The sequence below is a fragment of the Pieris brassicae genome, chromosome 4 (assembly GCF_905147105.1).
Source record: "Pieris brassicae chromosome 4, ilPieBrab1.1, whole genome shotgun sequence".
Classification (NCBI taxonomy): Eukaryota; Metazoa; Arthropoda; class Insecta; order Lepidoptera; family Pieridae; genus Pieris; species Pieris brassicae.
In genome coordinates this window covers 9,294,602-9,315,100 of record NC_059668.1, presented here as the reverse complement: position 1 = coordinate 9,315,100, position 20,499 = coordinate 9,294,602, and the positions used below count along the sequence as shown (strand labels likewise).

Below are 20,499 nucleotides of genomic sequence, written 5' to 3'. Positions count from 1 at the left end.
GGACTTTCTGTGTATGAGCGCATTTAACATTCGCTTGAACGGTGAAGAAAAACATCGTGAGTAAACCAGCTTGCCTAAGGCAACGGTGTTGGTCACAGGAGGCTGATCACCTATTTGCCTATTAGATTGATAAATGATCATCACAAAAATTTGAGGCCCAGACCATAAAAGGTTTTAGCGCCACTAGTTTGTTTTTATAAAAAAAAACGTAACTGGGACTTTAAATTTTTCCAGTGTCTATTTGTTTAGAGTAAAACGCGGTATGTTTAATAATGCAAGTGTACGCCAAATTTTTACAAAAACTATTATAAAGTGTGATAAAAAACACAATTTTATAAAATGAACTTATTCGCAGTTGATAGCTTTTATGAAAGTATTTAATTATACATAATAACGGCCTTTGATAAGTAATTATGAACTTGACATTGCGTGTAGTCCTTTAACGATACAATCTCGCGCGTGCTCGTCGATTACAAAATCTTTATCAACGCTAAATGCCAACTCACTGTATTGGTTAAGTGCTATTTACGTAATAACGGGATATAAGTTTGGTTTAGGTAATAATGAAACATTAGATATAAATAATGTTTTGATATACATATGCTAGTTGGAAAATAATCATCAATTTTAATATAACCGAACTTAAGATGATAAATCTTGGTTTGGTATGGCTATAAAAGTTTACGGATTTTTTTGTGTAGCGTATTTTAAAAAGTTCATTCGAGAAAAAAGCGATTTTTTCTTTGTGTATTAATGCCTACACATTACAATTGATACACAATCAGAGAAGACAAAGTGACGATGCGCTGATAATCTATTTCACCTTGTGTTTTTTACCAAATACTGGAAATTATGTGTATTTTATGAGTAGGTACTTTTTAGACGAATTAGTAGACAATTTTTTTTTTCAATATTACCGTGGTATTCGTTAAATGTTCTATGGAAAACTTTTAGTTGGCATCTATGCCAATTGGCGTCACAGTTTCAAACGTTGAGGGCTTTAGTTATGACATTTGTAGCTAAGTGATGTTTTCATTTGCCTCTGATTGACCTGGATTGATGGTTGCTTAAAATAGAAACAACTAGCACGTATATATTGCGGTGTTGTATGGATTTTGTCCATGTGTGTCAGGTACACACATATCTTTTTTATTTATCTTCAGCCCCCATAGCGGGGCTTTGGTGTATGTGCAACGCATCACTACTATGTGAAACCAGCTGCCCACTAAAGTATATCCGAATCAGTTCAGTCAAGGATCCTTCAAGATAGAGCGTTCCAATTCTTAAAGGCCGGCAACGCACTTGCGAGCCTTCCCTGGGCTGCGGCATCTCTAAACACCAGGTGAACCTCCGACTCGTTTGCCTCCTATTACATTAAAAAAATCCACGTATGAAAATTTATAATAATATAAATTATTTTTATCACTTGTATCTTAGTACGGACTAAATATTTGGTTGGAGAGGGATTTAACATCCATTGCTTACCTACATTTGCATTTTGTACTTCGTTATTATATGTCCTATGTACACTATTAAATATTAATAAATCAGTCTACACCTGGAGCCAGCCTCATATTGACGAATTATGATCTTCTCTCTAAGAAGAAATAAATTGTTTTAGTTATTCAAGAATCACACATATTTTATGTTGCGCGTCTGTTAGATATATTTATACCATACAGAGACATATATTATGTGGCTTCAACAACCTCTGCGTTAAGAAAATTATGGGTTAATTTTGGTTACTCGAGGTGTTGATGTTGCCCTTTAAAAGCCATTAATATCGATTACATATAATTATTATTCATTAAAGTACTCGATAGGATATTTTTAAGATGTCGATAAGTGTTTGCGTTTAATGTACATAGTAGGGCCGTGACATTTTGTAACTACTGTGCAATTAACGGTTTTAAAATTTAAAATTCGAAGCCTTCAACAAAACTTTTATCTTATAATAAATCTTAGAGCGATTAAAGTTTATGTATTATTTGTTGAAAGCATTGTTGTATTTCATATTTTCTTTTAAAGTACAGGCAGGAGGCTCATCTGATATAAGTGACCGCCCATGGATACTCACGCGAGACCTCCAAGTGCGTTGGCGAATTGGTTCGGAATACCTCATTGGGCAGCTGGTTCCACATAGCGGTGGTGTGAGGCAAAAAAGTTCTTTAAAAAGAGCTCAGTTGTGGAACGACGGACGGCGAGGTGACACGGGTGGGATTTCGTATTCTGCCTCGACATCCAGGCGACGATCCAGAATAGAGCATCATTTGAGGCATTTATTGCGCACCTTCTTCGATTTAGGGTTCTTAGAGAAAAGAGGATAGTTATTCTTAAAATTCCGGCACTCCGCCTTCCGCACTCTGGCTATGGGCGTCGGTATAACTTAAATCACGTGAGTTCTGTTATAAAGAAATGATGAAGATGAAGCGCCCTCTAAAAGTTTTCTTATCTATATACTAAATTAACAAATTCGATAACGTTGTTTGAGTGTGTAAGTTTAACACAAACTATTGTACTATTTGTGATTGAATGATGATATGTATGATTCATGGTTTTTTTTTCTATTTAAAAAGAGTCTGCAGAAATTTGTCTACTCTACATCAATATCATACATAACTGCTATACGGTTAAGGTACAATAATAATGAAGTCGTTATTAACGGTTAATATAAAATCGCAATAAAATATTTACATCTCGTTGTGAAACTCATGCGTTTCTATAAAGTAGGTTAAAATACTGTCGAGATTGCAGACTTTTAACGACTTAAGTGGCAAGTTTGGGAAATAATTAATTTCACTTCCATTTACATATATTTATTTATTTTGTAATCCTACAGCTAACTTTATATTAACTTTAAATAATAAAACATGTATTACATCTTTGGCTATATATATTATTGAAAGAAAGCACTTTTTATAAAGCACCCGAAACGTCTAAAAAATTTAAATTTAAAATTATGTAAAATAATTATAAGTTTATAGTAATACATAGCTTCAATCCGGTTAAAAAGTGTTTTCTTTCAATGTGTAAAAGCTATGTTAACAAAAGACAATACTATATATATAATATTAATTGTACGGCCAACCAGGTTCCAGAAGGTAAACCACACCTTATATGGAAATTTTATTCGTTTTTACAACAAACAAACAAACTCAATTCAAAGCTCTCGTTAAACGTAAATTAATAAATAAAGCTTTTTTTTATAAATTTGACGAATATTTAAATGCATAATCCTTGGGATTGATTTGCTCCAGTTCAAACAATTTGTATGACTCAATACAATACGATTAAAAAGAGTGGCGGAAAGTTTCTTGCCAGTTCTTCTTGCCCGCTCTACGCCCTTGACTTGCGAACTGGTAGTAAATGTAAATTTACAATTAATTTAACTTCTTTTTGACGTTCATAAGTGTACTTGTTTACCTATATGAATAAAATTATTTTGAGTTTGAGTATAATATATATAATATTTACATAAAGGTCCAAACATTTACAAAAGGGAAAAACAAGGTTATATTAATAAATTTATTTTGAGTTTGTACAAGAGAGAGAATAAAAGACAGTGAAGTATTTTTCAACTCTGACCTACTAAGTCTAGTCTAATCTGTGACTCCCTATAGCAAGTCTCGATTGCCAGCTAGAACGTTGAGTTTTTGTCATGCCAAAAAGTAATTTATTCATCTAGGTACAATTTGTACACTTACGCATGTCAATTTACGCCATCTCACCATCTTATAGCGGCATTAGTGCCCACACATTTCTATCATCTATGTATTCCTGAACTGTGTAATATCCTTTTTTTATTAGGGTTTTCTTGATGTAAGGTTTGAACTTATGTAGCGGTTAAGTTTGGTTACATAATATGTAATTTTGTTATATATCTCTACATTTCCCCATAAATGATTGGGCAGTTGTATGAAAAGCAGGAAAAGCAAGTCTATTCCTACTTCTTGTGTTTAAATTGTGACAGTCACTGAGCTTTAGAAATGTATTTATGTTTTATAAACGTACATAATAAAGGCAACTGTTAAAATGCTGATTTCTTTAAATAACTCTCTTAGCGAGGCACGCAGTTTTAATTTATATATATGCTCTTTTTTGTAATACAAAAATATCTTGAATATATCAATATCGAAATAACACCCAATACTGGAATTTCTTAACACCCATTCAAGATTTTAATTAAGGATTATCGAATAAAGTGTCAACTGATATGTTTTCACTCTTGTTCATTTTAAAGGCAATAAATAAAATTTAAAGTATGCAGTGAGTAATAAAATCAATCTTTATACGAGAAAGCTTATAATAAATAAGTTTATGTAACATCGCTACAAATTTTGGAATGATTTAAATCAAGAAGAGCTTATGTCACCTGTGTAGTTTGTTTGGTGTTCTATGTTTAAAATTGTACAAAGGTTCCAACCATGTACAACTGTATCTTTATTTTAGTAATAAATCTAAAAAAAATATATAGTACTGGTAACGATTGCTAAGTAGAAATGTCATTACCCATTGGAAGATCGGAATACCCTGATGCACAAGTCTCCCTAGACTTAGTATAAGGGCTCCAATATCTGCTAAAACAATGTAACTTTTAATTTAATAATGAATAATCCTTGCGTAAATGCTATTGAGGCGCCAGTGTTATGTCCAAAACGTATTGGATTTGAGATACAGGAGTCGTAATTAGCAGTAAGTCTCGACGCTAAATTTAACCCTGTATGACTTCAATGAAGCTTTTTCTATAGAACGGGGGGGGGGGGGGGTCAAACGGACACGAGGCTCACTGATACCGCCGCCGTACCTTGAAGTATGGACCTATGTGTCTTAAGTCATTAAATATAGTACAAAACAAGATTATAATTATTGTTATCGTATAGTTTATAAATGATAATTGTGTATTTGTGTTAAACAATAGCTTTTCAATACAGTTATAGGGAATTTTAAATATGCTCTAAAACAGTCTCTCGGCGTTTATAAGCAAAGCACAGTTTAAGCAGTAACGAACGTATATGTCGTAAAATATCAAAGATGTCTATTGTCTAACTTTTTAATTTATGATGCGAACAAAGGTATACTGTGTCTTTATCTTTTTACTTTCAAAGTAATAACGTTAAAGGTCACTGATAAAAAACAATGGAAGAATTGCGAAAATCATACATAAAATATTATCGTAAATATCGTATGTACAATACTTATATTAAAGTAAAAGGAATTATCTTTTCCAGATGTTGTATTATGTAAGTCAGGCGCCGTCTTAGGAAATTTCAGTTAATAAGAAGAAAAAGTTTCAATTTTCATTTCAGCAGTTTTCGCCGTGATCTATCACTATTTTGAAACAGTTGGCCACCGATGTATATCCGAACCAATTTGAGGTAGGTTCTAGAAGAAGTACCAGTTTTTAAAAGGTAGGCAACGCACAACCCCCTCTGGCATTGAGAGTGTCCATGGGCGGCGGTATCACTTAACATCAGGTGAGCCACCTGCCCGTTATTCCCATGTTACTTAATAATATCCTCGATACAACTGGTATAAATATTTCAGTGGTTTTAATGTTTTTTGTAATAACCGAATTGAAAAAAAATATATATATCGTAATTAGGGCTGTAGGTAGGTATAATAGTCATTTACAGTTTTTATTCTTCTTAAATCTAATGCGAAAGTTTTTATTTGAAGACTTCCGTTCCCCGGTATTTAGTCATAAGACCCAGAAATTTCTCAAGTTATAGTTCTGTAGTGTGAAATTTATAATGATTTGTCAAGTCCATAATTCGAATTGCGTACCTTTGCATGTTACGGTATTAAACTTTATTAAGAGTTGTACGAGAATACTTCTACAACGCGATTTCCCGAACAATATACGTAGTTCCCCCTGGATAACTGTATTTTGCCTTAATAGGCTAATTTTATTCCTAAAGCGTACGGTCCCATATGATATAAGTTTTAATGACAAAATCGCAGGCCAAAGCTAGTATAAATATATGACTAATTAGTGCGATGAGGCAATGACCTCATAAGGAACTGGCTTAACCAGAACCGTATTTCCCGCCAAAACTGAAACCTTATACTTTCAAAATTCTGCGCGGGAGTCTCGACATGCGTCTACTATTTGTTTTCTTTACGTCTGAGGTTTTATTCGAGATGTCGGTTTTTAGGTGTTGATTTACATGTAAATGTAAACTAATTCGTTTTTTTAATTGCATTGAATCTATCGTAATGTTTAAGGGCCGATATTTTTTCTTCGTCCATTTATCAGAGATAACAGAGAAGTGTTAGCTGGCTTCAGCGTGCGAGTCACATTCCTGAGGTCGTACGTTCGATCCCCCGCTTGGACTTTCTTTCTATGAGTGCATTTAACAAGGAAACCGGCTTGCTTTAGACCCAAAGTCGACGGCGTGTGTTAGGCACAGATTACCTACTTGCCATTTAGATTGACAAATGAAATCTGTGGCCCAGATCTAAATAGGTTGTACGTCTATTTATTATTAAGTTTATCTATATTAATTTATTTATTAACACTTCGTTACAGTTATAGAAAAACAAATAACATAGTACATAATTATTATATATTCAACGGGCCTTATCACTAACAAGTGGTCTCTTCCAGGTAACTCTAGTAAGGAAATAACCCAAAACAGTATGATGTTTAAAATGCAAGTAATAATACATAATATAAACAAGTAATTATATATAATACATAACTAAATTTTATAAAACATTATAGAATCATCAACCTTTATCTAAAATAATGATATCTTGTTGACTTAATGCCTTATCATTCAAGTTACTTTGTGCGTACTTGTGTGGCGATATGCCTTTGTTTGTATTTCTTAAACATGACAGGAAATTAACATGCTTAAAATTTAGTTAAATTATGCTTCTATATCTACCTGACATTAGACCCATAAACTTAGCTCCTATCAAAAGCGTGGGTGAAGGCCAAAGATCCCATTAACGATAGACTTAGGTACTATATGTCATTTTGTGTGTAATTTTGTGCGGTAATTTTAGTAGCGGTGTCATCAAGTAGTTGAAGCGTGATTCCCTTGATAAACGGTCTAAAACAATTTTTCAATCTTTACGAGCGGGATTTCAAGCGTGTTCAAACAACAACACCAAACAAACATACAAAGACAAATTATTCAGCTTGAAATTTAAAGATTTTAAGGTGTACCCTCAATGGGTGATGTACCAGAGAACCCGCGAAACGGATTTCATTATTCTAATTATACAATGATTTTTTTTAATTGACAACCGTTTTTATTCTGTATAATGTATGATAAATAATTACTTAAGACAACAGTGCGTAGTAAAAGACATAAACTTACCAAATTTTAAATATATTTAACATAAATAATGTAGATCTGGCTATTAAAATGTGACAGAGCTTCACGAAGAGTATTATTTGTTAAATGTCTTATCACGATCTTAACATAAAAGTCAAGGTTAGGAAGCATTTTAACAAACCTGCTTTTCTCACGATTTTACCCTTTTTTTTAAGAACTACCAAGAACATTACGATATCTGTAGAAGTTTGTTACGAGGTTTTGAATGTATATAATAAATGCATATTTTAAATGCCAAAAACACAACCATGACACAAACTCATACACAAAGGATATGGAAAAATGTTATATCGTATATAATTTAATATATGTGTTTTATTAAGTTTAATTGTTAAATTTGTTAATATTGACACATATAATATGAAAGCGGTTAACACGTAGGATATATAAGACAACAGAGGATGTTAAAGTCAGGTTGGGTTGGCCTTGTATCAACTTGGACTGAAGCCAGGAGGTACGAGCATGCTTGGTAATTGTTATATAAACGAAGCGAAAGAAGTAGGGACCGCAGTAAATGTTGTAAGTATTGTTATTCTAACTTTAGTTCAGTCATTACTGTTCCTAAGAACCATGAAACGCGTTCATCTTGCTACTAATTTCTAATGTTTCTTAATCACAAAGCTTAGTTTGTTATGCACAAGATGAACTCGGCGGTGATAAATTCAGAAAAATTGACAGTAAAACATATACGTATAGATGACAGAGAAACTTTTAAAGATTTGTGTTGTTCTCTATCTCTCTTCAGTAGCTCATGTCAAATCGTCATGGTCAGCAAGGACAGCCTGGAGCGGAAAATCTGTTTCCACCGGTTCTTGTCTCTCTAATTACTATGTAGAGGAAGATGAATCTTTCACATGATCGGTCGATCTGGTTGGTAAACGGCCACATCATATTTTGCCTTCTGTGTTCTTGTGTCTTCGTTGCAATAATTTATTAATGATTTATGCTAATGTTCAATTCTGAAGTATCACGAAAGTTACTTTAAATATCGCTCAAAGATGCATTTTGTATCACAATCGGAAATAGATCTTACACAATGATAGGCCGCACAAAAGTACCACTGGCAATTGTCTCAGCCGGCATTTGCAAAATCGGCTATAATTTCCTCCAGAATTGAGCGGTTTTGCTAAAATACCCCATGATTTGTGTACACATAGCCTAGAGGGCGCTTTTCTACATTACTGTGTCGATTCCGAAATATATCGTTGTATGTCGAAATGATAAGGAAATGTATTGGCTATGTTTATTGGTTGATGTAATATTAGTTTGTTCTAATAAATATTTAAAAAAAATCTATGAACAGTCGTTCGAACAAAGTCGGAACTCGTCTCCGTCAGTGATTTGTGACTTGACAAATAATATGGATTTTCATATTTATACCACAAACTGGCGGGCTTGCAGACCCAGCAGTCTCGCTGGTCGCAATATATATATATATATATATATTTGCTCCTCACTTGTCTCGTTAAAACTCGAGAATGGCTGGACCGAATGGGCTCATTGTGATCTTGAAGTATTTGTAGAGGTTCTGGGAATGATTAAACTGTGGAAAAATGATAAGTAAAGAAAAATACTAACACGTAACGGGTTAAATAAAAATAAAAAATGATGCCAGCTGCGAAATATTTCATGTCTTTCTGGCGAGTCTCCATCGCTTTCTGTGTTGAGCCTCGTATTCCACCTCGAGCCAAGTCATTACGACTCTCATTGCCTCATCTGTAACTGTACAGGTTTTTCTACGACGGCCACACTTCCGCTTTTCTTGCGGGTTCCATTCAAGCGCCTACTTGGGAATATGATTGAGATCTCTACGGAGTGTATAGCCTGTCCATTTCCTGGCTAATCGGAGGTTCTCGGCAGCGCTCCCAAAGTTGCTCGTTTTAGATTAAAAACAAGGGTACCTATTGCTATTGTGAAATCTTCTTATAGGAGATGTAATCACTCACGCCAAAATATGTAAAGAAAAACGTGTTTAAGCACGGCCTACATTCATGTTTGTTGTTACCAAATAACAGTTATTAAGTTGTTAGTGTCAATCATAAGTTCAATATCATATACCGTACGTACGTTGACGTTATGACTGTCATTTTAGAAAATTTAAAATTACTGTAAAAATCTCATACGAAAATTGTTGCTTTGACGTTTAACCGAAATGTTTCTAATCGCGTCGGTAACTGATTTAACCATGCCTTTTTTATTCTTTTGTGCCGTGCCTTAGCCTTTCTAAAGTTCTTATGCCCCCAATATCACGTGCATAATTTTTAATATAAAATGATAGGTTATATAAAGAAATCACTAGGATATTGTTAAGGAAACAGAGGAAGTAAATTTATACAACATAATAGAAAACCGAAATTGAAATTCCAAATAATTTTAATTAATTTTCGAATAGCCCCGAGTAACAGTTAAATTGCCACCCTGTGGGGCCCCAACTTGGAAAACACTGTTTTAAGTCCTTATAATCTATCTATGAGATGTTGAGATATAATATCAAAGTCAAAAATCATCTATTCATATAGGTAACACAATGTACACTTATGAACGTCAATAAAAAAGAAATATACATTCAATGCTTCTAATTTTACATTTACTGCCAGTTCTCAAATCAAGGGCGTAGAGCGGAAGAGAAGAACTGGCAATAAACTCTCCGCCACTCTTTTTAAGCTGCAACCATAACACCATGTTCCCCACATGACATCAGCGGGAGGCATGGTGAAATAGGAGCACGCACTTACATTCTCTTGGGAACAACACGCAGTCAAACATATAGTCAAAAATATTATATGTTTCTACGCAGCATAGACATTTACGTAGAATGTAACAATATTAATTCAGAATATTACCCTCTTAGTCTTACCTCTTGATAGACGAGCTCAGTCTTTAAATTTATTTAAGTATCTTCTTTTTATGCATTTATGTTCCTCGTGCCTCGTTATTAGCTACTTATATATATTAATTAATTAAATTATTAATGCACTTTCTACATAATGGTATATAGGTGTTCCAATTTTTATTTTTCCTTGCTAGGATAGCCTGGAAGAAATCGCTTGTCGCGATAAGGCCGCCCGTTGCCTAATAACTTATGTAACCTGCTTTTTTATATGAATATTTGTGTATAAAGTAACAAAGTGTAAGGAAATAAATAAATATTACAATGTTATACGGTTGGGTTGATTACCATTATTTTTATATGAAATTAGCGACACAATTAACAAGGTGTGTATGTGATCTTCATTCTAATTTTTATAATTTTTTTTCAACAGGTAAGAGCCGAACCCCCCAACAGCCAACTTTTGAAACAGTGCCACCAAATGGTAAGTATTTATTGATAAATTAATCCGCTTCAACGCTAAATAGCTAAGCCACAGAATCCTCATCATTCTTTGATCAGTTTTATTTCATATTCAAGAAGGTGAGTCTTTTGTTTGACACATGTCGTCGATTTTTCGATTCGAGACTTGCTGATTTCCTCACGATGCTGCCATCGGTATTGAAAATATACTTTGTTTAATATCCTTATCGCTTGAAATATCATGCAGGGCAACATCTGTCGGGTCCGCTAATTTATAAAATTTAATCGTTGTAAGGTCCAAAAGAGCTGATGAAGACATTTACAAACATAAGTTTTATTATTGTTTATAAATACTTACACTGTAATGATTTGTTAACATTAATAACTACTCAATATTGATAAAAATGTGTCATTAACCATTTGTTGTGTCGAAAATTTTTATACATTTAATTGAATACCACGCGAGCCTTGGTTTGCCTCAAGAAACCTCAAGAGAACCCTTACCACAATTCACTTAACAAGTTTAACTTCATCATGAAGAATAGAGACGATCCAAACTGTGCACGATGTCAGAGAGATGAGGATCTTCTACACTTAGTGTAAAATCAACGAACAATCTAGTTTTGATTTCTTAAAGGAACGTGGATGTTCTACAAGCCATTGTCTCTTCTTTCTCCATCAAATCTTAAGTTCAAGGTTCCGAATATAGTGACAGATTTGTAAGTTTTATCATAGTCTCATTGAACCTTACATCTGAATATTATATAAATAATTATTAAGTAATAATAACCGTTAAAGTAATAACGAAAGTTTAAGCAACATTGTTATTATTTTTAAGCCGAATTAATCATTCGATTCGACCTTATAAAATAAATTAGAATTAAAAAGTAAATGCCCGGCTTTTCTATTTGATCCTAGGACCTCGATGACTAGCAATTTATTCTCTAAGATAGCCTAGCCTAGTGGCTTAAGCGTGTGACTCTTATGCCTGAGGTGGTGGATTCTAAACCTGACTTGATTGATTCATTAACACTCGCTCGTACGGTGAAGGAAAATGTCGACGTCATGTTTTACACAAAGAAGGCTGATCTGAATTTATAAAAAAAAAACAAATACAGAAATCCTCTAATTTAGCAACTAGTATTTTAAAGCATTAGAAAATTAATTCTAGTTCATTTTAGTTTATAAATGGAATGTTAGAAATAGACTATAAAATTAATAACAGTGTTCGTTCAACACGTTTCTTTGACCTACAAAGCCCTTCGTTCTAGTTTTGTTAATTTATTTTTAATTAGATGTTGTTATGCTTGATTGATAACTTATAGTAAAGGAAATAGTGATATTTATATGAATAAAGGTAGGTTAAAATTTGGACTTTATTTCATAATTATGCCGTTACAGTTTCATTCAAAACGGGACGTCTGGTCACATTAGGTATGCTTGAGCTGAGGCTCAAAATGAATACATTGAATATTAATATTTTATTTCCCGTTTAACGAACATGACATCGGAATAGTACTCAGTGCTTCATTGTAAATAACGTGTACATCTGCCAATAAGGAGTGTCGACCGGGGAACACAAAGACATTGATAAGGATAAGACTGTCCGCAAACACGATGTATTACGTGTTTTATCTTTTATAATATTTAAAGTTGTTACACAATGTGCAATTAAAATTTGTGATAGCGACCTTTTCTCTTGAAACAATTTTTGGTTAAAAAAACATTGACGCTTCAATATTTGATCTTATCTTGGGTACTATGTGAGATTTATGACCTGATAAGGCCCATATATTTGTGCCTGCCCCCGTGAAGTTACATATATTATAAATCGATGTATGTGTGGTATAGATAGAGAGAGATGGAGCCAGTTGGAGGAGGCCTTATAGGAAGAGGTCCTTAAAAAACTTATAATATTTTAAGATTGTAATAATTGATGAATGTTTCAAGGAATAAATGATGTTTAATTATTATTATTTTTCGAAAATCATCGGTCCCGTCGGTATATTTTAATGGCACAGGGGGCAAACGACACGGCACTTTGAATGAAATGACAGCCGCCGCTCATGGACTCATAGCGGGTGGATTGCCGACCTTACAGGGAATGGTACGCTCTTTTCATAATCTGGTGTCTGAAAGAACAAGTGGCGCGCATGATTAATATGCTTTTTTGTATCGTTATTTTGGTTTCGAGGTTATCCCTGTGAACTATAATTATACTGTTATTAATTTTACTTCTTAATGTACTACAATTATATACACGTCGTATAATTAGATTTCAAATATTTGCACTCACACATACATGGTTAATGTATTCGCTTTGATGTGGAAGCTCTAGCAAGAATAATTTACTACTAAGTCCTTGTAAATGAAATTCCTTCTGAAACTTAGGTTTATGATTCTTTTAAGAGCGAATAAATAAATATATATATATATATATATATACATTGACAGAACGCAAATGCGTTGCCGGCCTTTTAAAAATTGGTACTCCCGTTTCTTGGACCCTTAGTCAAATTGCTTCGGAAATATTTCAGTTGGCACGTGGTTCCACATAGTGATGGTGCGCAAAAACTTCCTTAAAAAACGCTCAGTTGAATATATGTTTGCGGTGAATCTAACATACGACAATCGCATACCAGCCAATAAAGATTTGGCACAAGACATGTTTCGGCGGGTTTGTGAACTAAATATACACACCGCAGTTATCTACTGTCGAAATAGATTCAATTGTTGCTTTGATGATGGAATTTGGGCGGTCACGAAACGGTTCAAAGGTCTTATAAGATGGCTTTATACCAAATACAAGTTAAACAATTAACAACACTGTAAATATATTTAAAATATTATCTGCGAATTGCTATTACTTATGAACAGTAATCCACCAACCTAAAGGAATGCTCTAGTCAGACCATTGACTGATCTGTACAGATACCGGCAAACTTCTTGAGTATTAAACAAGGGACAAAACAAGGGAGTGGAGGAAAGTTAGCGCAGCGCGGGACACAAACGTCAATTGATTTACCAATCACGCGATAGACACGTCGCTCGTCGCGTCGCTTTTCTCTGTTTATGGACTTTTTTTTAGAAATTTTTGAAGTGAAACTTCTTTATCGGCGTTGGAAAAAAAATTACTTTCACATTTTTCCGTAGCGTGGCATCTTTTACTTGTCCCTACCACGGCTGATTCGAAGAGATTGGAAGCCATTAATAACAAAAATATATAATAACGATAACAATGATAGTAATAAATCTGTTACAAATAGTGAAAATTCTGTAATAATCTTAGTAATAATAAGGTAAAATGAAATGATATTTGTATTCATGTCTATGCTAATAAAAGCCTTTTGGTAAACTTTAACTAATTTTTTTTTGAAAAAATAAGTTTATAAAGAATTTTCACTTTTTACGTGTGTACACTAGTACACGCACACTAGTACACGCACACATTTTTATTTGTAGATGTTGATGTCTTCATTAAAACTTTAGATATCACTTAGCTGTATTGGCAATAGCTTCTGTAGCGTCCCTGATTTAGGATACTATCATAGGTTACACGTAATTTTATAAATATTATATAGCCTATGTGCATCAAGGTTCTAATGGTGAAATATTTTTTCTAACCAGTTTTGTAGTTTTAGGTCCAATTCAATACAAGCAATGAAATCTTTCGTCTTTATAATATTAGTGTAGATGTAACGGACCTATGTAAAGCCCAATTTGATTACATACAACATTATTTACTAAATCATCGCGTCATCTTAGCGAGTTTACATTTTCATTATCATACGGCCGTAAAGTTAGCGATCATGACCTACACTATGCTGTAACCGTATACGGACAATGACTTTGACATAGAACCGAGAATTCTGAAGCACTCCGATTTATGTTACAAGCAATTACATACACAGTTGGTTTCACGTCATTTGAAATCGATTTGTCTATTTTTATTACTTTCATGCTTCAGATATTTTGTACGAATAGTGCAGGAGCAAGGAAGAAGGAAGGATTCAAGTATCTACTTGATCTGCTTTGATGCAAAACAAAACAAAAATAAATGTTCTTAATCATTTTAAGTGTATGCATTACATTGTGGTAGATATGGGAACCCTTTTAAGTAAAAAATACCTGTTTCAGGGTTCCCAGCTCTTCCATAACGTAGTTAAAATGTAATAATTTGTCTCTTTTCATCACAGTGTAAATATAATTTGACAGAAAAAGACGCAAGCGTACTTTTTACATAGTTCTATTTACGTTTCTGTATTTAAACAAAAAACGAACTGTCGCAATGTTTTTTTGCATGTGGTTTTGCGCAATTCGAACTTGCTATTTCGTGGAATATATCGTATTCGTGATACACACTTACTCAGAATGGTGAATTATAAGTATAACCTACTAACTGCTTGTAAAATTATTCAATTTGAAACAATTATTCTTGAAGTTATTAAGTCCAAAAAGAAAATTGAGCTTTATTACATTAGGATAAAGCAGTGTTTACTTAAAAACATTTAATATGAGAGTATTATTTTTATTGTATTCAATAATGTTTTGCTCTATTTAGTGGTGAGGATATAATTACATATTATGAAAAAAACACTCATACATTTAAGTCACGAAATGCCGAACACGTTTCTTGCTCAATTTGTTATGAAGGCCATACTATTGTTGAAGCTGGTAAGTGGTAAAAAATTTTGAAAACATTATTATTAAGGTATATCAACTATAATAAAAGTTGTTAAGTTCCGAGAATTATTTGTTACGTTTAATAGTGAGTAATAAAATAATTGTATAATAAAATAATAATAGAGCAGTGTTGGCCTAGTGGCTTCAGCATGCGACTCTCATCCCTGAGGTCGAAGGTTCGATCCCCGGCTGTGCACCAATGGATTTTCTTTCTATGTGCGCATTTACTATTAGATGGAACGGTGAAGGAATACATCGTGAGGGAACCGGCTTGCCTTAGACCCAAAAAGTCGACGGCGTGCGTCAGGCACAGAAGGCTGATCACCTACTTGCCTATTGATTAACAAATGATCATGAAACAGATACAGAATCTGAGGCCCAGACCTAAAAAGGATGAAGCGCTATTGATTAATTTTATTTTTTTAATAAAATATTTTTTAATAGATATTTTTTTTAATTTTTAAAGCTATAAAGAATGTTTCCAAGCTTAGTTGCGATTATAATAGTATATCCAGACTATACAGACAGATAGACAGATAGACATAATTGCTCCCTTCACACTTTGAAATCGATTGTCCTTTATATTTATTTTTTTAACCCTTCGTGTCTGTGGTGCCTAAGTCCCTGTCACATTAAATATTGTATTTTTTCTTGAGTACCAGTTTGCTGAGCGTTGGCAAGCGATTGTAAATAAATAAATTACATTAAGAACACTGCACACGATAACACAATATTGCCCCTTTATTCTTTAAGAAATAGAATAGTTATAATTATAGATTAGCTGAGGAAGCGTTGTTACTTACGTATTGTAGGCTAACTGTAACAAATTAATAAATATATAAACAGTATTACAGTGTACTCTTCACCATCAAAGACCTTTTTTACTTCCAATATTTCCCGACAAAAAAGCCCCGTAGGAGTCCCTGGCATGGCCTAATGGATCCGGGTAATCCAATCCTTGACGCCCTTGCGCTAGTCGCGGGAAAAGGCTAACAACGAGATTCCATACAAAAAAAGCAAGCTGTTTTTTTCTACAGCAGATACAATAATTATTCCAAGGTTGCGACTTCAGTATTGCGGATACAGAAATTACTACATCGCATAAAAGAAGTTACAGAGGAAGGCGAGCATTTTGGCCCGTTCTTTAAAAAACTCCTACAAACTTGTAATGTTTTTAAAAATTCGAATGTTGAAAGTATGAACTGTTTCTACTTGTCATTTTATTTAAGTAACGTACGTTAACAATTATTAGCTGTGTATGAACGATAAATATTGACTTAAATGCATGCAATCAAGCACGTTCCATAGTTGAGTGCGAGTGTAATTCAGAGGTAATAAAATTGGCACTTAGCACGTTATTTGCTTAACGGATCGTTCACCTTACTAGAACCGTAGCTCTGGATTTTATTCGATATGCATATGTATCGAAAATAAATATACGTTTTACATGTTACATATTTTATTTAACACTATTACGCAATATAGAATCAAAACACTTTATTTGGAGAGCAACGAACAAGTTACAAGTTATTTCCACCAAATCGAGAATATATTTCATAATTATATAATATTTTAAAGGTATAGCAAAGTTTATATATGGTGTCGAGTCCGTTGCACCCTTGAAGGCTTTTATATTGATGGATTTTTATAGAAATACCTGATGACTGTACGCCTTTGTCATGTCACGACTATAGATAAAGACAAGCTTTTTTATGTCAAGCCAATATTATCGTTAAATTAATTAATAGCCAATATTAATATTCTAAAGAGGTATTATGTTGTATCACCAGAACAGAAGTAGAAAGTCTGATTGTTTTATGTAAGGATATTTTTTCGTATCACATCAACGTCCTTCCACAACTAAGCGTTTTTAATTTACTTTTACAACTATGTTGGAACCAGCTCCCTACAGATTTCCGAACCAATTCGACTTAGGGTCCTTCAAGAAAAGAGTGTATCAATTCTTAAAAGGCAGGTAACGCACTTGCGAGCCCTCTGGCAATATGAGTGTCTAAGGGCATTTAACATCAGGTGAGCCTCCTGCCCGTTGGCCCCATGTCCTACAAAAAGGAATTATTGAATTTGGACTAAATTAGAGCTGAGTCTTTCCTCAAAAACATAAGTATATATGTATTACGTATGCGGCGATCAGGGTTATTTTTAGCCCGTTGAAAATTATTACAATTTCTCGTATAAATCCGTTTATTAGTACAGTGGTATACCTGTGGAACGTTAGTTGTATACAACACGTAACTGCATAAAACGTTCTAAGCTTGACGCGCTGTAATGTATGCGGAGAATTAAGTCTAATAATGGTTTTTGTTGGGTCATCGACACTTAACCCGCGCTAGGGCTATTAGGCTATTAATTTTGTTTCTAGCTTCGTTTATTATACTTGAAATGAACTGCTATAAGCCCAAGTTTACCAGTGGCTCTATAACCTTTTAAAGGTCTCAGTGTTCTGTATCTGTTTCGTGAATATTTGTTTCTTCTAATAGGCAAGTAGACCAGCCGCCTGACACACGTAGTTTTTTTAAGTCTAAGGCAAGCGAAAGTCATATATAATTTAATTTCTGTTCAAAAACAACATATATTTTTTTAAGTCTAAGGCAAGCGAAAGTCAAATATAATTTAATTTCTGTTCACAAACAAAATATATTTAAAAAAAAACATATAACGATGTCGCTATCAGAAGGCTCGCGGTTGCGGTGATGACCGTATTTTGTTTGATATCTAGATAATTTTACGAGACTAGTTTAGATCATTATTTGGGGCTGATTCTACTGTCAAGGAAGAATTACGTTAGAAAATAGTTATTTGTAATCGTGGTCATGGTGTACGGTTATCAGATAACATTTTTCAACTAAATTTATTTTTTAATCTTGATTGGAAAAGATTGTTGAAAAACGCGACCAAAAAATTTCTAGACCCAAGTTGGACCGTACAGTGATACTATTTTTAAGACTTCCTTTGTTATGAAATATTTTCTTATTGAAGCCCATTATTGTAAGGAATGTAACATTCTTGTAAAGTTAATTACTTATTAGGAAGAAAATTGACATAATAGGTGTTGGAATCTACACGTGTTTAGATAAAATCTAAGTAAATATCTCATATTTGAACTAAGTTTTAGAGTTATAGTGTGAATGTCTATATATGAATGTAGATTATAACCATGATTATTCTTTAAATCATCTCCTTGTCAATTGAAAGGACATCTGATTGGTTGAATTATGTGTTATGTTATTCAGTGGTACTACGGAGAATGTTTTTAAGTAACTGGTAGGAGGCACGCGAGTGCATTGCAGGAATTTTAAGAATTGGTACGCTCTTATCTTGCAGGACCTTAAGTCGAATTGATTCGGCAATCATTCAGTGGGCAGCTGGTTCCACAAAGTGGTGGTGCACGGCACAATTTATGATATTGACGAGCCTTGGTTTATTTCTGAGGCGACAATACTTGTGTATAAACAAATAAATAACCTTTATAGCTTAATAAAATTAATCTAATTCAAGTACTCCGAGTAGCCAATTAATGTCTAAATAGTAATTATATATTGTACTCAGTATTTTTTATGTGATACTAGAGGACCCGACAGACGTTGTCCTGTCTAAACTATGAATATTTATTACTACTATAATAAGTATGACTTCATCACAAGATCAGGTATGACTCCTGTCTGTTTGCCCCCAGGTACAAAAATGGCTGAAATACCCAATTAAATAATATCATTATCGTATATTTATAAATTTCTCTTATTATTTTTAGCTATAAATCATAATGATTTAAGTTGGACCATATGGACCAAACTTTTAAAAGTTGGTTTAATTTTGTTTTTTAAAAACTGCTTGTTTGATTGTTTTGATTATTAATAAACATAAAGCTATGTCTTTTAAATTCCTATATTGTTGTCAGTTAGTTATTGATGTACTTCCTTCGTTTCTTATTGTCAATTATCACGTCAGTAAAAACTATTTAGTAACAAAAAAATATCCATTACCGAATGACGAAATCTGATATCACGATTTATCAAAAAACTTTATAATAGAACATTAATCATACGATTTCATCTATTATCTGAGTTTCACGCGTCGCTGACTGGCAAGTGGTTTTATTATATTTAATTCCATTATAATCTACTGTATCTGTTATATAATGATTTATGATATTTTAATAAACACATTCATGAACTGTAGAGTAGAATATGAAAATGTTTAAGACATATTTCTTCATAGCATAGGTTACTATAATTTAAGCATAACAGATTTTGAATTATATTTTTGGTTCATGCAATGATGACAGTTGTGGGTTAAAAGTGAGTTTATTTAAAAAAAATTAAACCTATAACAATTCTATGTTACTATAGTATATTATTTCGCTTAGATGTTTGTACAGTGCACTAGGTGGGCGGTGGCGCGGGGAACCGATCTTACTTGGAATTTCGGGAAGTATGTCTAGTAGTGGACATCAGGCTGAAACGATGACGATGTTTGTTATAACCATGAGGAGAACATTCCTTTCTACGTAATCAATAGGCATGTAAACGTATCAAATTAAATTTAAAACAATTTAGCCCAAGACGCTCAATGCGCTGGAAGTAGCAATTACGTCATGAAATCAGCACAAACTACAGTGCTTGCTTAACCAGCTTAATTGGCCTGACAGTGGAGTTATGAAACAGTAGGGTTGGCAAAAAAAGAAAACAATTTTCAAAAAATTCGGCTAATTTGCAATAACTGTTTGTTTATTTATTTGTTTTATTTAACAGTTTATTGATTAAGCTTTTTAAAAAAACATACTTACAATTCTGAATTAAAATAATACACCATATATAGTCGGCCATTATGTATTAACAAAGACAATTAACTAATAATTTGCTTGTAGGTGTGTGTGGGAATGTTCAATGTGGGGGTGTATAAGTTTGTTAATGTGTGCGTTTTTAGGTGATACATTGTATAATTTTAGAATACATTTATGTATCTGTACATGGCAGTAGTAGACAAGGGTTTAACTTTCTTAATCAGACTTAAATATCTCAAGATGAAAGTGTTGAATTCGACATGATTTTAATATTATCAAAGATGTAATCCCAGTATAATAGACATTAGTTTGCTATGGTTTACATAAACTCAATGTCGAATTTGTAAAATTTGTCTCAACAAATTAATATTTTTGTA

At 33.2% G+C, this 20,499-nt stretch overlaps 1 protein-coding gene across 10 annotated transcripts in view; it reads left to right on the top strand.

Moving 5' to 3' along the window:
* LOC123707975 (rho GTPase-activating protein 21) overlaps nucleotides 1–20,499 on the top strand; it is a 311,024-nt gene that overhangs the window by 34,951 nt on the left and 255,574 nt on the right. For 9 of the 10 annotated variants that reach the window (XM_045658350.1, XM_045658353.1, XM_045658352.1 and 6 more), the window contains exon 3: nucleotides 10,610–10,660. The exons of the other annotated variant lie outside the window; for it this stretch is intronic. In XM_045658350.1, the coding sequence (XP_045514306.1) occupies nucleotides 10,610–10,660 (51 nt within the window). The remainder of the gene's footprint in view (nucleotides 1–10,609; nucleotides 10,661–20,499) is intronic. 10 annotated transcript variants of the gene reach the window in all.